General features: G+C 45.6%; 2 protein-coding genes across 2 annotated transcripts in view; one reads left to right on the forward strand and one right to left on the reverse strand.

The window, feature by feature from the left end:
* Positions 1-2,720, forward strand: part of UBAP1 (ubiquitin associated protein 1) — a 35,546-nt gene extending 32,826 nt beyond the window's left edge. Inside the window, exons 6-7 of the mRNA XM_063128322.1 lie at positions 410-511; positions 1,469-2,720. Of these exons, the coding sequence (XP_062984392.1) occupies positions 410-511; positions 1,469-1,609 (243 nt within the window). The 3' untranslated portion in view covers positions 1,610-2,720. The remainder of the gene's footprint in view (positions 1-409; positions 512-1,468) is intronic.
* Positions 2,721-6,335: 3,615 nt separating this feature from the next.
* KIF24 (kinesin family member 24) overlaps positions 6,336-16,358 on the reverse strand; it is a 35,840-nt gene continuing 25,817 nt past the window's right edge. The window contains exons 11-13 of the mRNA XM_063128310.1: positions 13,040-15,382; positions 9,224-9,317; positions 6,336-6,605 (exon numbers count right to left, since the gene is read on the reverse strand). Coding sequence (XP_062984380.1) covers positions 6,465-6,605; positions 9,224-9,317; positions 13,040-15,382 — 2,578 coding nt within the window. The 3' untranslated portion in view covers positions 6,336-6,464. The remainder of the gene's footprint in view (positions 6,606-9,223; positions 9,318-13,039; positions 15,383-16,358) is intronic.

The raw sequence follows: 16,358 nt of genomic DNA on the forward strand, positions 1-16,358 counted from the left end.
AAGGCAACTGGTAGCCATGAAATGTTTGGAAAATGGAGAATGTGGTCATCTCTAGTTTGGCTTTTATGTCTGACAGCGGCTACTGTTCTTCACGGCCATTCAGATATCAAGCAATCTTTGAAGGTCTCAGGTTCAATCTTGGCATTTTTGGGCATTGGTAAAAAACAACAACCCGTCTTTCCTGAGATTTTGGAGAGCTGCTATCATGCAGGTCTTTAGATTTAGTTCTGGTTGTGCCTCCCCACCCCCACCCCTAGGCTTTTCACGTGGAGGACCTGTTACCAAGGTCCAGTGACAGAAGTTCCTGATAAGCTTAGTACAGACCAAAGAGCTAGATAAACCCGGTGGTTGGGGATTCTGCCTGCAGAGCGAGTGCCTCGGTTCATTTCTCTCCTGTTCCTCCTTGAAGGTTCTCGACTACCTGTTTGTCCATGGGCAGCTCTGTGAGAAGGGCTTTGATCCGCTCCTTGTAGAAGCTGCTCTTGAAATGTTTCAGTGTTCAGAAGAGAAGGTGAGTGTTCTGTTGCTCAAAGCACAGCTTGCAGTTGTGATGCTGTAGAATCGCTTTTGTGCTTCAGCTTCGTGCTTACCTGCTTGATTGACTAGTTTTCTTGGTGCTGCTGCTGCTGTAGTGATCTCTGAATCTTCTGGCTTGTATTTCGAATACAAGAAGGGATCTTGTTTGCTCTGTCATTGTAATCTGCCTTCACCTCTCTCCCCTCTGTTGGTCTAAGGCGGATCTAGCCATGGTGACACATGCCTTAAATACAACAAGATTGCCCTACTGTAATGCACTCTGTGTGGAGCTCTTTTTGAAAAGAATCCAGAGACGTCAGCTAAGCACAGTGTAGCAGCAAAGCTGCTGTAATGGGGCTGGCCCTTCAGATCATATGACAACTTGGTTGCTTCAGCTGTATTGGCTACCAATATGTTTCTGGGCTCAAAGTGCTGGGTCTGACCTTTAAAGCCCTAAACAGCTTGGGAACGGAATGTCTAAAAGGATTGCCTCCCTTCATTTGAATCTGCCTGATCCTTTAAGGTCATCTGGAGAGGCCCTCCTGTGTGTCCCACCTTTATTTCACATACACTTGCCCAGGATGGCCAACTCCCTGCCTCAGGAGAGCTGTCTAGCTGCTGCTGTATTCTGAAGATGCATTTGTTTAGACGTCGAATCTCAGGTAGCTGCTTAGTCTCTTTTCAGCTATCTGTTCTTTTACTGTTGAGTTCTTAATTCATTTGATTTATTGTACTATCTTTTAATTGCTTTCGTTGGCTGTCTTAGGCACCTTATGGCAGAAAGGTGGGATACAAATTCTGATATAAACACATCTTGGAAGCCGTCTTGATGACTGCTCCAAAATGGAAGACGTCTTTGGCTTTGTCCGTCCAGAGGCTCAGTAGGATCTAAGATAATCTATCTTCCAGGCGCTTTTAATAGTGTCCTCTGCCTTTTTCCTTTCTTTCTCAGACAACAGAACTTCTCCAGCTAATGAGTAAATTTAAAGAAATGGGATTTGAACTGACAGACATTAAAGAGGTATTATTATTACACAACAATGACCAGGACAATGCACTGGAAGACCTAATGAGCCGGGCAGGAGCCAGTTGAAGAGTGCTTAGAGGAGCACGCACCTTGTCTAGCCAACCAGACCCTTGCCATCATCACGTGGCTCTCTCTGCAGGAGTGGGAAGGAGAACGCCCCGAGGATTCTGCCTTTCCAGGATGCCGACAAAGCTAGGCGAGCAGCTCCATTGGCACACACCACTCCAGGATGTCGTTCCCACCGGAGAGAGCCCGAACTGCTTTCTTCAATTAAAGTTTAAGTGTCCTTTCCTAAGTTTCTCTCTCTCTCTCTCTCTCTTTTTTTTTTTGGTATGTGTCTAGGCCATGGAATCTTGACTGGAGCTGTACATAGTCAGGCTAGGCTAGTTGCATCCGTCTCCCTCTCCCCAAACTCTTGCACTGGATTTGGTCAAAGAAGTATCAGCCTGGCTCTGAAAAAGAACAATGCTTTGGTCCGAAGCTGCTTTCATTTGTGTGTCTGCTTGTACTGAAACACAGACTCTTGGTCGAGATTAACAGAAGTCTACCTTTTAGTGCAATGGAATTTCAGTTTAATCAGTGGAGGGGGGTAGTCTTTGGTCGAAAGTTAGTGTGTAACTTAGTGCAACACTGGTTCAGAAACCGCCGCTATGCATACTGAAAAGCTGTACTACTATTTCTGGTATTTGGGTCCTGGCTGTTCACTCTTGACAGTGTTTTGAGTAAAACTAAGTTCTCAGAACAGGTACAGGAAAGCTGTGAACTCTACTTGGGCCCCTTGCTCACAGGCTGGTTTCTAAATCTTGGGGAAGAGACTGCACCCTGCCATCCCCAGACTGGTAGGTTTTCTATTTCAGCAGAGGCCCTTTGGAGAAATCAGCTGATTGTCAGTTTAAAGTACAGTGTGAAATTGGAAGTCTTATTTTTCATGCACTTTCTTTTTAATATTCACTTCATTGGTTCCATTTTTTCACACTGCTAGTTACATTAATCTATTAACATCTAGTAATAGGAATCAGACTTTTGGTTTGGTTTTGATAGTAAAAAAAAGTGTATTATGTTGTACATGGTTAAAGATCTAAATACATAAAATATAAGCAGTCTTGATGATCTTTGAAGTAATTTGCTAAATATTTTGGTTCTGCAGAAAGAGATCCTAATAAAACCTTAAAATGTGGCTTGTGGAGTCCTGGTCTTGGGGTTTAATAGGGAAAAGAAATTCTAGAATTTGAAATTGTAACTGGTAATTAAATTCCTCATTATAACCAAAGAATCCTTTGTAACTTCCATGAGAATTTAGGCTTGGGTGGAAATTGTAACTCACTTATTGGCATGTTGAAGGCAGTTCTTCAGTGGTGTCTTACACTGCCTTTATACCTATCTCAGTAAGCACATCAGGAAGATTTTTAGTTACTCTGGATCTTGGGGCCAGATGATCTGGCCACAAAGGATGCCAGCATCTGGTTTGCTTGAACTTCACCAATTAAAGATCCTGCAACTTCTACAAGATCACAGCTCCTGTATCTTTCACCCTAAGAGAAGGGGTCATGGAAACAGCCGCAGGGGCCGATCACTGGAGTTCATAATTCAGTGAAGAAACTTGCTAAGCTCTGAATGACCCAAGATAGGCACAGTGTCTGGCTGAAACAACACGGCATCTAGTGACTGGAACACTGGCTTTGTGATTTGGACATTGGTGTGAGGTTAAAATTCAGTCACTTCAAGTAAAGAATTAAATGACATATATATATATATATATTCTCCATCCCTATCTTATCATATTTGTTGTTACCTGAAACTTAGTCCAGAGTATAGCCCTAGGATTTGTGTTCACATTTCCCCATGCTTCTGCAACTTAATTAGCTGCTAAAAAAACCCCACTTGCCACTTAAGTCACTTCCTGTATTTGGCTTACCACTTCCTTCCCAATGAGGGCAGCCTGGCTCTAATGATTGGATCCTTTCCTCCAACAGCTTCTGTGACACTTTATTACTGAGTGACATCAGAGGCAAAGGGGATGTTGCAGCAGCACCTGAGAGGCTTGGAGGTGGAGAGAAAAGAGCAGGTTCTGCTGGTGTCATGCGCATAAGGTAGAGAAATGAAGTGATCTCCCTGTGTGTGTGAACCAGGCCCAATTCATGGGCTGATTCTGCAGCTACGGAAGGCGTACTGGCGCTTAGCTATATGAGCAGAATAGAGGGAAATGTTTGTCAAATACTGTGTGCGTGTTGGCATAAATGGCTGCCCACGTTCCAGTTTTGCTGGACAATCACTTCAGTGAGTTGAGATGAGGGTTAGTTACTCAATGCTGTCAGCCTCAAATGTGAATCCCTAGAGCTGGAGGCTACTTCTGACCCTGTTGCACAGCAGCAGCTCCGTTTCTGAGCTGCTGCTGCTGCCGCTCATCCCTTCTCTCTCCCACTGTGAATCAAATCTGGATTACATTTGATCTGAACACTTAATTTTACACAAGTTACACTGCTGTGTATTTTTAATTGAAGTAAAACGATAACTTCAGCAAAATATTCAGTATAAAAAAGACATGCATATTAAAAACTCATTCTAACTTAATTCACTTTAATTTACAGGCGTTTTTGCATAACTACTTGAGCCAAATACACCTTCTCAGATAACAAACTTTCAGAAACGTTTTCATATATTATCACAGGGCACTCAAGCAATGTCAGTCACCCAGTTTCCCAACCATTTTACCAATTAAGCTGTATCGTATACTGAAGCGCAAGAGTGCAGAATTCCCTGCAGAATTCATATTCTCTCTACTCAAATGAGCCCTTACAAGTTGGTGATGATTTCCATGTGTGTATGATTCCTTCTTTCAAGAAGAGGCCGAATGGCAGCCAAAGAGCTGTTGCTTCGTTTAATGTGTCATGGCTACTTTGTGCTTGTGTGTGTGTGTGTTGTATTAAGAATGATAGCACTGTGACTCCTGCATTGCTGGGCAGTTATCAAGGGTGAAGCAAGAACAGGGTGTGTGTGTTACAGATCTTCCTTGCTCTTTGAGTCTAGGCTGTGGCTTCTTATTGCCATATGGGTGCTGATTCTACTTGGTGTGCACAACCATGGAGGAACAATAAAAACGTTCCCTCCTGGTACGTTGTGGCTGCCAGTCACCTTGTTAGCAGAATTACCTTCGCTGAGCACAGGTCGTCATAACATCCAAACCTGGTGAGTGTGAGTGGCTGGGGTGGTTTATAAACCACCTTGAAGCCCTAGAACAAACTCTGGTCGCCGGAGGAGTGGATTGTAACCCTCGCCAGGCTTACAACAACCTGCACCTGGCAAAGGTAATTATGCTAATCAGGCAGCTCACAACTGGCATGTGCAGGGAGGGAAAACTTTTCCCCTCCCTCCATGATTGTGCAAATCCATCCCAGCTGTGTAAGAAGTGGACAGATAGAGGCTGGAGTTGCTGGGACTGTACAAGTCTTTGAGTGATGAGCTGTTAAGCCAAGAAGTGTGGTTTTCTGGATTTTTTGTAAAGGGAAGTATACCCAATTACATCCCTAAACTAGTCCCAATTTAGCAGAAACAGATTAAGGTTGGAACTGTTCCTTGATGAGTACAAAGCCCACCTTTCTTCCTAACTGGCGAGATGTCAAGCTGAGTCTCAATTCTTGAAGGTGCTTTTCCCCTGAGGCAGGGAAGGGTGATAACTCCAACTGGCTACAGTGATATATGGCACTGTGCTATCCAGGAAGGGCCTGATTTAAAACAAAGACTTTTTACACCTTTACTTTGCAACATCTACATGTTTGCATCTTCGACTACTATTTTCACTCTCTATGTTTATTTTAAACTTCACACGCAGTGTCTTGGAGCCTGATTGCATTAATATTTTTGGGAATATTGATGGGAAATAGCCCCATCCTCTACAGCCAGCTAATGACATATCTGTACAACTACCGCCCAGAGGTCCTGCTTCCTTGTTGCAGATGTTGCCATACACTAGATATTCACTGCTTCTTGTCAAAGCGAGGTTCTTACCAAGTGGCATGTAGGGTACATCTAGTGACCTGCTGAAGCTGCTTGTCTCTGTCAAATTTCCTCCTTAGAAATCCTGTCTAGTGAGGCAAGACAGCACCAATTTCACACGGTGCGTAAGCCCACAACATGTACTACAGTCATATAAAGGCTTCAGGTAATAGCGTCCCACTTCATAGCCCATCTCCCCCCACAAAAGTCTGGCCTTCCCCAACCGATGCCTGCCAGCTGTGTTAAGACTACAACTCCCAATGTTCCCAGACACCATTAGCCATGCTGGTTGGGGGATGCTTGCCGTTGTAGTCCAACCCATCTCTACACACCATGACCCTCAAGATGCTTGCAAACCGGTGCTCGATCTAGTAGCCTTGAGCTGGAGAACCACCTGATAGCCAAGACGTTAATGTAGGATCTTTGGTAAACACTGGGGAAGGGTGTAAATCCTTGTGGATATGAACACGGTCTGGGCAAACTCTCCATGTGCTTCCCTGTTTTGCACTGCTGAAACCAGGCCCACTGGCTCACCTGAAAGCTTCAGTCACTAGAAACTCAGCTGCGTAAGGGGTTGTGTTGTTTTGGTAGCAGCTGGTATCTCTCCTTTTTCAAAGCACATGACCTGGGAACAAGGCTAGTGCTGTTTTTTCGTAGTACCAAGAATTGCTACTGAAGTGAAAAGTTGCTGAGATGATCACTGGCGAGCATGTGGGTGAGAGTTTGGGGAAGTGTGAACATGAATCCTTGTGGATATGACTTTACAGGCTGCTTGCACTTCTGTGAGGTTTTTTTATTACTATTATTATCTGAAATTAACCCCTTAAATCTTTTCCAAAAAAAAACACCACCGAAACTTCTGAAGTTCTTGCCGGCTTGAGGTGCTGACCCCTGACGATCAACAGTTCGGGGCTGTGCCGCTTCATGGCTACGTGGGGGAAGCAGTCAACAGTGCCGTCCCACTGGAAGGAGCTGCTAAGAAGGGCTGCAATTGGGTCTGCATCCTTTGGATACATTTGGATTTCAGCATCAGTATTGCATCCAGTTTCACCACGAAGTCCTCAAAGTCCTAATAGTGGAAAATCAAAGATGGGTGGTGAGGATCAAGAGATGTGAGGAATACTTGACAAGCAAGGAAAAATAATAATCATGGATTGTTATGTTACAGTTAAAGGTGCCAGGCCACTCTCGGACTCCGGCCATTGGGTCATTTGTCAATTTTCCCCAATTAAATATCTGATTTCTGGCAGAATATTTGAATTGTGGGGTTCTTGTATTGAAACCATGTTCCACTCCGGAGTGTTTTGGGAATTATCTAGAGTACACTGTGTCACACGTCACCTAAGCCCAATGATATAATTGGGCTTTAATCACACACTCCTGCACTGAAGTGTGATTGTTACGTCAAACCAAACATCAAGGTGGACTTTTCAAATAAGATTTCTGACCATAAAATGGATCTGGTGGTTTCTGTTTCCAATTCTTCATTAAAGGAGCCCATGTGAATTTTCACTTCCAACGTAATTTTTACCTTGTGCATCATTCCAAATAAACAACTCCAAAACTACCCTATTTCTTCGATTCTAAGACACACTTGCCCCCCGCCCCATATAAACATCTCTAAAAATGGGATGTGTCTTAGGTTTTTTTTTCCTGTTGGTGGTACTGAAATTAGTGTGCGTCTTACAATTGATGGCGTCTTACAATCGAAGAAATACGGTACACTGTAAGAGGAAATAACTTAGCTCTGGCATAATTATGGCTTACTCAAAACAGACCAGTTGAGTCACAAAAATTTAAAATAAGCTAATGCAACTACACCAAAGCAATCCATGATTCGCATTCAGGAGAAATTGCCAATTTCTAACCATTTAGTTTACTTGCACAATTTCTTTGGGCTGTTGCTGAATGCGCAATAGGCTGATGGTAGCAGAGGGAGAGGAGAGAAGTTGTGTAGAAAGGGCCCGGACGCTCCCCCTTTTTCATCCATTGCCCCCAACGTCCTGTCCCAAACCCACTCTGTGGTGCTGGCTAAGCAAATATTTTCAGGATTTCCTCTACGCTCCTAGAGAAGCTGAGGTTCTCATCATTCCGACTTCTGTGGCCAGTAACAAATTCTGCAGCTTTTTTCTCTGTGCATCAGTGTCACTTGCAAGTAATAAACAGGTGAATTAAGCTAACAAGCATTCTCATATCATTAAGAGCCAGAGTAACTGAAAGTGATGAAGAAGAATGAGAGGGGGGTGGGTAAAATGGTTGGATACTTGGGGCTAGTCTACGATCTCAAGATTTGCAACTTGGAGGGATGGGTGGATGAATTTTAATGGACTTGTATTAGACAGCACAATCCTGGGGATGTAATAAAACTCCTATATTTAAGCAGCAAAGCGACGGACGGTGGCATAAGTATCTGTAGGCTATGGCTGATTCCCATCAACTGTGTGTGGTGGGCGCGAAGGCTCCTCGCTCCAAACATCTGCGTTGCCTATGGAAGGTTCATGCTAAGAGAAACCAGCTCCTCACCTTTTTGTTGCTGCAACACTAACACATCCATTCTTTAGGAGCCAGGCTGGGTGATAGTTCCAATGAAGGATCTTGCGTGAAGGTGCAAACCCTCAGCTCTCCTGCAAGGTAAGCCTGGAGAGTTCTATATAGTTTGTTGAAAGACAGATACTTCACGGAAATTCCATTTCGCAGGAGCTTTCAGGAGCAGCATCTCAGTGGTGGGTGTGGCCAAAGGCAAAATGGGCAGGGCCAAAATACCAGCGTATTTTAGCTTAACTTGGCCTTCTGAGAGGCATTTCAACCATTTAGAATGGGGGGGGGGGAACTGCACAAAAGCAAGGAAACCACCAATCGGTGGGTGGGGCCGGGGCAATCCGGGGAACTCAGGAGGGCTGGATTTGGCCCTCTGGGCCTGGGCCTCTACTTCCCTTGCTCGGCTCCGTCCATTTTCTTCTGCTGCCCCTTACGCCTGGAACGCTCTTCCAGAACATTTGAGAACTACAAGTTCAATCGCAGCTTTTAAAGCTCAACTAAAAACTTTTCTTTTTCCTAAAGCTTTTAAAACTTGATGTTGTGCAGACTTCTACTGTTACTTTCTACTGTTAGTTTTACCCTACCCTGTGCCTGCTTACCCTACCCTGTGCCTGTTTGCATTCTCTTCCCCTCCTTATTGTTTCATTATGATTTTATTAGATTGTAAGCCTATGCGGCAGAGTCTTGCTATTTACTGTTTTACTCTGTACAGCACCATGTACATTGATGGTGCTATATAAATAAATAATAATAATAATAATAATAATAATAAGGTTCTGCACCCTTGCTTGGGAAATTGCCTCTCCCCTCTTTGAAGACGCTAAAGATTCAACCCAAATACTTTTCTTTAGGACTGCTAATTCTCTATTGCGGCCAGAGAGCTTTTGGTCTTTCTCTTTGGATTTTCCTATTTGCATTAGCTGTGCTGAGTAAGTATCAGGAAAAGGAGCGGACCGTGGAGGGGGTTCAGCCTCATGGATGTCAATGTTGTGTATTTAATTTATTTTTGGAAGGAACTCCCTCCATGTATGCACAATCCCCTGCACATGGTGTACAGCTTCTGCTGTCTAAATAATAATGTACAATCCATGGAGAGAGAGAGAGAACCCAGCTTCAGGGGGCTTTTGAAAAGTGCACAAAAACACTCACCAGGCCTGACATCTTGCGGATCAAACCCTCTTCCTGAAAACACAGGCCTGCCATTTCGTCCAGCTGTTCCCGATGGATTTGGAGCACAAATTGCCTAATGGGTACAATTAAAAATATAAATAACCCTGCTAATAAGTCCTAGCTGCAGGCACCTTTGGCAACTGTTAGATTTGGCCTTGCAGAGGCGAGCCGTCTGTCCAGCTTCCCAGGAGCCTTCTATGGCCACCCTGATAAACCTTTTCTTGGCAGGGGGAAAGCTGACAAAACAACAACAGTATTTAGTGTTTAAGCAGTCAAGGCATCACATTCACATTCTCAGTCATTCTGTATTACAGGGATAACAGTACAGGCCTACACTACAGATTTTTATTTATTTATTTATTGCATTTTTATACCGTCCAATAGCCAAAGCTCCCTGGGCGGTTCACAAAAACTAAAACCATTCATAGTATAAAACAAACAGTATAAAAACATGATATAAAATACACATTAAAATCTGATTAAAAACATGCCATACATCCTTAAAACATCCTAAAATTTCACTGGATAGGCCTGCCGGAATAGAACAGTCTTTATTGTTTTTTTAAATCCTTAAAGACTGTCAAGTTGATGAATCTCCTCCAGCAGGCCATGTTGAGGCTCAGAAACAGTGGCTTGCATGATGCTTTCTAGCACCGAGGCAGAGTTTGAAGCAGGAATTTCTTGCTCCGCAGCTCGGCAACTGCCCGTCTTTCTAAAGTGTTCTGCCTATGAAAGTGACAGTGGAATGTGCTCTCTGCAAGGGACAGCAGGGTGCAGCCTCCTGACCTATCTAGATGCAAACTTATTTGTGAACCGCCCAAAGAGCTTCAGCTACTGGGTGGTGTAGAAATGTAAAAAATAAATAAACGTTTCCCATTAGCTGCCAGGGTTGCGTTCTATCACCTATGCTAATCAATTTGTATTCCGAAGCTATATTTAATGAGGCACTCGCTGAACAAACAGCTGGGATAAACATTAATGGAAAGGTAATTAACACAGTTCGATATGCTGATGACACCGTGGTAATGACAGGCAATCTATCTGACTTACAAAAACCACTAGATCGGATCAATGAAGTGAGTAATGGTTATGGACTCAAAATGATTATCGAGAAAATGAAATATATGGTAAGAAGCAAAATATTTTCTACTGTGCCTAACGTTACAACGAAGAATGTGCCAATCGAGCATGTCACAAAACACAGATATGTAGGAGCTTGGCTCAATGTAGGTAATAAACAAACACGAGAGAGAAACGCAAGAATCAAGATGGCAAGAACAAGCGTTTGTCAAAATCATAGAATCATAGAATAGCAGAGTTGGAAGGGGCCTATAAGGCCATCGAGTCCAACCCCCTGCTCAATGCAGGAATCCACCCTAAAGCATCCCTGACAGATGGTTGTCCAGCTGCCTCTTGAAGGCCTCTAGTGTGGGAGAGCCCACAACCTCCCTAGGTAACTGGTTCCATTGTCGTACTGCTCTAACAGTCAGGAAGTTTTTCCTGATGTCCAGCTGGAATCTGGCTTCCTGTAACTTGAGCCCGTTATTCCGTGTCCTGTACTCTGGGAGGATCGAGAAGAGATCCTGGCCCTCCTCTGTGTGACAACCTTTTAAGTATTTGAAGAGTGCTCTCATGTCTCCCCTCAATCTTCTCTTCTCCAGGCTAAACATGCCCAGTTCTTTCAGTCTCTCCTCATAGGGCTTTGTTTCCAGACCCCTGATCATCCTGGTTACCCTCCTCTGAACACGCTCCAGCTTGTCTGTGTCCTTCTTGAATTGTGGAAACAACCGCTCTGTAATCAGGACCTTAACCTTACACTAAGGACTTGGATGGTAAGATGCTACGTATTTTCAACATTATTTTAAGGAGTGGAGGCTTGGATACAATTTGAGCAAAATCTAATCTTTTGAAATGCGGATGGGCCGACGTACGTTGAAGATACCATGGACCGACTGAATAACAAACGAAGACTCACTACGTAGGGTAAACAAACCAAAAGAATTAATAAATACCATCGAAAGAAGGAAATTGCAATATCTTGGCCATATTATTCGAGGAGAAAAATACACCATACTCCCAACTTAACATACAAGGGGAAATTGAAGGGAAATGGTCAGGGGAAGAAGACGAACATCATAGCTAAAGAACTTGACGGAATGGGGTAGTGTGGCGTTACACCCCACAAGTCAGTTCCCAAATGTATGTCTGCAGTTTGTAAGTCTGTGGTGAGTTTAGAATGTTGGCCTGAGTGGGCGGAGTTAGGATGTCTTGGGGGGGGGGAGGAGTGATATATAAGGGAAGGACGGAGGGGATTGAGTGGGACTTTTTCGGTCCTCTTAGAGTCTTTAGTGCTCTCTGTGTTTAGGGTACTTAAGTTCTGGGAAATTGGAGGGTCAGGGTAGAGAGTGGTGTCTTTGGAGTGTGGTGTGCACATAGTTGATGTATATTAATACAGATAATAAAGAAAGCTCAAGAGTGATTGTGTGAGAGAAAGGAAAGCGTGTATGTGAATGAGTGAAAGGATTGGATGAAAGGTTTCAAAATGTTTTATTTTGAAACAAAGCTTGTGAACCTTTTAAAATAAATTTCAATTATTTTGTTTTTAACTACCACAAAAATCCCACGTGTCTGTTTGGCATTTATCATCTGAAGTTTACACATTTAGCACCCACTCTGACAATCATTCACCTCAGCACATATAACTCACAGTGTTTTATTTTATATATTGAAATCCTTCTCCATTTTAAACCCCTTTCTCCACATAGTTGGGAGGAAGGTGGTTTTTGTCCCTCGCCTCAGGCGTATCAAGCGGCGGTGCTTGGCTTGAGCAGGGAGCAGCCGCGGCCGGGCCTGGTGTTCAGAGCCCGTGTCGTGGCAGGTAGCTGTACTTCTGTACAATTATTTAGAGCAGCAACTAGCTGCAATGATAGTTAACCTCTGATAGGAGAAGGCACCTTAAGAAGCTACTGCCAATCAGTGCAAATGACGAACTGTGTCTTTGCCAATTGGGGTAGGGGTGCCATACGTCCCGGAAAACCGGAAATGTCCCGATTTCCAGGAGTTTCTGAAATGTCCCGACTGGCTGGGCAAGAATCCCGGATTCCTGGTCCAGCTGGCCGGAGAAATTCTGACCTCCAAAATGGTGCCTTGAGCCTGTTCAGCGATGTGGCAGCAGCAGAGAAAAAGACGCATCAATTGGCGCTTTTTCCAGAGCTTCACCGCTCCTCCACAGGCTCACCTGAGTCACTCACCGTGGCTCACCTTATTCCGCCTGCACCTGCGTAGAAGAGGAACAACCGCGAGGAAAGGCGCACGTGCTCTGCTCAGGCTACCTGAGTCCCAGGCCAGGCAAAGGAGTTTGGTGAGCTTGGCTGGTTGTGGTCAGGCCTTTAGGGTAAGCGCGGGGCGGAGCTGCTGGGTTATTTGTGGGGGAAGAAAGAGGGAGTGAGTGAGTGGAGGACGAGGGGGTGAAGGAGAGGAAAGGAGAGGAAAGGGGAGAAAGGAACGGAAAGTCACTCCCCCCAAAAACCGCCCTTCAAAAATCCACCTCCTTGGATTTCGGTTGCAAGCCTCAAATCTGTTCCTTGGAAGTCAGTTGCAGTGAATTTAAGATGTCTGATTTTACAGTAGTTGATGTTTTAATTGAAAAATTGAGCTTTCCCTAGACCTTTACATATTGCTCGGTTTTTAAAAAAATCCTACCCACCCACCGTGCAAATAAATAAAATTATCCTGGTTTTGTGGATTCAGAATATAGCAACCCTAGGGAGGGGGAGAAGAATCCAGAAAACTCACCTTTCCAATGCGTCCTTATACGGGAGTGACCTAGCGGACAAATCCAGCTGACCACAAGCATTCAAGGAGTTTCTGGGAGCCCTGATGTTCCTGCCCTTGGAGACAACCCCTGAATCCTGTTCTGCGATGTCAGGGGTGCGTGTAAATATGTTCTGAGTAAGTTCGTTTTCAAGGAGCCCTATTTCCTCGCTGTTGAATGTCAAACGGAACGCTTCTTGTGAATGGCCAAGCTCCAGTTTCCTGAATGCCAAGCTGGGCTGCAATGGGACGCTCTCCACAGAGGACCCCTTGTTTCCTGCGTTATCAGAGATGGACACTGTGCTTGAAATGAAAGACTTTTCCACCATATCAATATGTTTGAGTAGCGTCATGGGCTTGGAGCTGTCTTCTTCACACGAGCTGAATTGCCCCGAACAGCCCAACGGGGCAATCACAGTTGCCTCAGTGTCAGCGTCATAATGTGGACTCATTACATATTCTCTGAAATGGAGGTTACTAAGGAGCACACTGCTCTCTTCTTCTGTGCACGGAGAAAGGAGATCTCCTGGGCCTGCAGCTCCAGTAGAGTATCCACAAACACAACCATAAAGTTCACTCAAGGCTGATGCAACTCCCAAAGGAGAAGAGACCTCTGGGCTGTGACAAGACTGTGAGAGCCACTTGGGCTTGGCTTGTGGGGAAAGCGCCTGGCCAGCATTTCTCCTCCAGTGATCCCTTTCATAAACATCGGATGTCGGGGATGCCTTATTTCCACAAAACAGTCCGGTGTCCTCATAATCCCATTGCTTCCTGGGGCTAATGGGCTTCCTTTCCGTTGTTGTTGTTGTCGTCGTCTCCTCCTCCTGCAGAACTTTTCCTTCCCACTGGTGGGCGTGGTCTTCCTCTGGAGTGTTTCTTGTCCCTGCATCAAGGAAGGACACTGTCAAAGGAGTCATCACTCCAGCAGCAAAGTCTATTGAACAATCCTGAGGCCCACAAAGGTCTGTTCCTTTTTGGAGACACTTTCCCCCTGCAATTCCTGAAAATGGAGCATGTCCACCTTTGAGAGAACCTTCCATCAATCCCTCGGCAATGGAGCTTGTGGATCCCAACACGTGGGCAAAAGGTGGACTTTGTGTTGCCTTTCCTGGCACAGAGCAGGGTTCATCATTTCGAGGTAGGTCTGTGCACTTGGATGGCTTTTTCCCACTAGGCGATTCTTTGGTGCTTATCCTGTTGCAGCCAGTGTTGTCATCTTGTGAGCAATAAGGCTTCTCTGGCATGTCATTTTCTGGAGAGGAGTTGAGGGTTGAGGTTTCCTCTGTGCTCCAGTCAGATTGACTCTTTGTGCCATCTTCACAGCTAGCAGCCTCCGTCACCCTCGGCAAGGCTAACCCTTTATTCTCCAGCTTGGAGAAGAGTTCTTGTCCACCCTGGACTTCCCGACCGCCTGTCCCACACTCTCTCTGATGGAGGAAAAAGGAACCCTGGTTGCATTCCCTCTGAGCTTCGGCCTGAGTCTTCCTCTGGCTGGGCCCAGGAGAGAAGGAGTCCTCACTGAAGTCGCTGTCATCCAGTTCCTCCAGCTGCATTGTCTCATCACGGTACTGAGGGGACCCAAGAGTCTGGCAAGGTGGCTCGTGCTTCACCTGGAGCCCCTGAGGCTTGTACTGGGCTAAAAACTTCTCCAGAGGTTGGTAGCTCAGCTTCTGCTGCAGAATGGGAGGCTGCTGGAATTGCTGGTGGTAAAGGCGAAGGTGTTGCTCCCTGTCTTTTTGCTGTGGCGGAAGACTTGTCCACGCTGCAGCACACTGCTCAGCAAACAGCTTCCCGCCTTCCTCCACAGGGGCCGACGGGCGATGCGCATCACCAAGGGGAAAATCAGCTCTAGAGATGAGCTGTTTCCTCACAGGTTGTACTTTCAGGCACTTGACTCGCTGCCAGTCTCCTTGGCCACCTTCTTTCCTGGCCGCAAAGTCCTTCCCAATGTGGGTTTTCTCGGAATGCAGCGTTGGGTCCTCGGTCGTCGCCTTGGCGGCTGCTCCTGCCCTCAGAGCTCCTTTGACTGGGCTGGTGCGACCGAGCCACTGAGCGCTTAAATGCCCTTTGCGGGCCTGTCCCTTTGGGGTAGAAGAGAAAGGGGGGTGCACCGGGTGAAACAGCAGCGAAGACGTCTTCGTCCTTGACAAAGCCATAGGTATTGGGGGACGTGGCAAGCCCAGCTTCACTTTCTTAGGAGAGCTCTTTTCCCCAGCTTGCGCACAAGGAGAACTCTGGATGCGTTTAGGAGACATGCTCCCCGTCGTCCGCCGTCTGTTTGCAACAGGTGTACAACATTTCATCCCTCTCTTCAACTCTTTCACCCTAGGAATGAAAAGCCAGGCATTATCTGTTTTAGAGATTTCTAGGCCGCCTTTTAGGACAAAGCCCTCTCTGGGCAGCTTACATAAAAAGGATAAAACACAATTCTGATAGATTTTATTAGATTTTTAACAAGTTTTTTTTAAAAAAGCAAGATTATCAAATTACTGAGCTGCTGGTATTAGCAGGCCCTCATTGAGGAGAGAGCGTGCGCAGTAGTACAGGGACTTCTAGGATTTGTCACCTGGGAGCTCTGCCAAGAACTACAAACCCCAGAGTTCCTTAGTTCCTGCTGGCGATCCACAGTGATTATATCCACGGTTACGCTAATGCAAAAGCTACAAGAGTTGGCATTGGTCTGCTAGCACAGGGGTGGGGATCGCATGGCCTCCCAGATATTGTTAGACTGCCACTCTCAGCACCCCTCATCATTGGTTATGTGGGCTCAAGCTGATGGGAGTTACAGCCCGACAACATCTGCAGGACCACATGTTCCCCACCACTGCACCAGTGGTTGCAAAACAACTAGCAAACTAGCGCAAGTAACACCTATCCTAGCAAAGTCACACTGAGTTGTGCATTGTCTTGTGGAACAGCTTGCGCACAGGTTTGCACAAGCAGAATCAAATCACTGGGTTGGACACTTGCGCGAGGGTGAAGATGGGGCTTCTGAACGTGGCAGAAGCTTGTGCTAGTGGAAGGATACCATTGGGTACATAGAATCATAGAGTTGGAAGGGGCCTACAAGGCCATCGAGTCCAACCCCCTGCTCAATGCAGGAATCCACCCTAAAGCATCCCTGACAGATGCTTGTCCAGCTGCCTCTTGAAGGCCTCTAGTGTGGGAGAGCCCACAACCTCCCTAGGTAACTGGTTCCATTGTCGTACTGCTCTAACAGTCAGGAAGTTTTTCCTGATGTCCAGCTGGAATCTGGCTTCCTCTAACTTGAGCCCCTTATTCCGTGTCCTGCACTCTGGGA

Source organism: Elgaria multicarinata, chromosome 6, assembly GCF_023053635.1.
Source record: "Elgaria multicarinata webbii isolate HBS135686 ecotype San Diego chromosome 6, rElgMul1.1.pri, whole genome shotgun sequence".
Taxonomy (NCBI): Eukaryota; Metazoa; Chordata; class Lepidosauria; order Squamata; family Anguidae; genus Elgaria; species Elgaria multicarinata.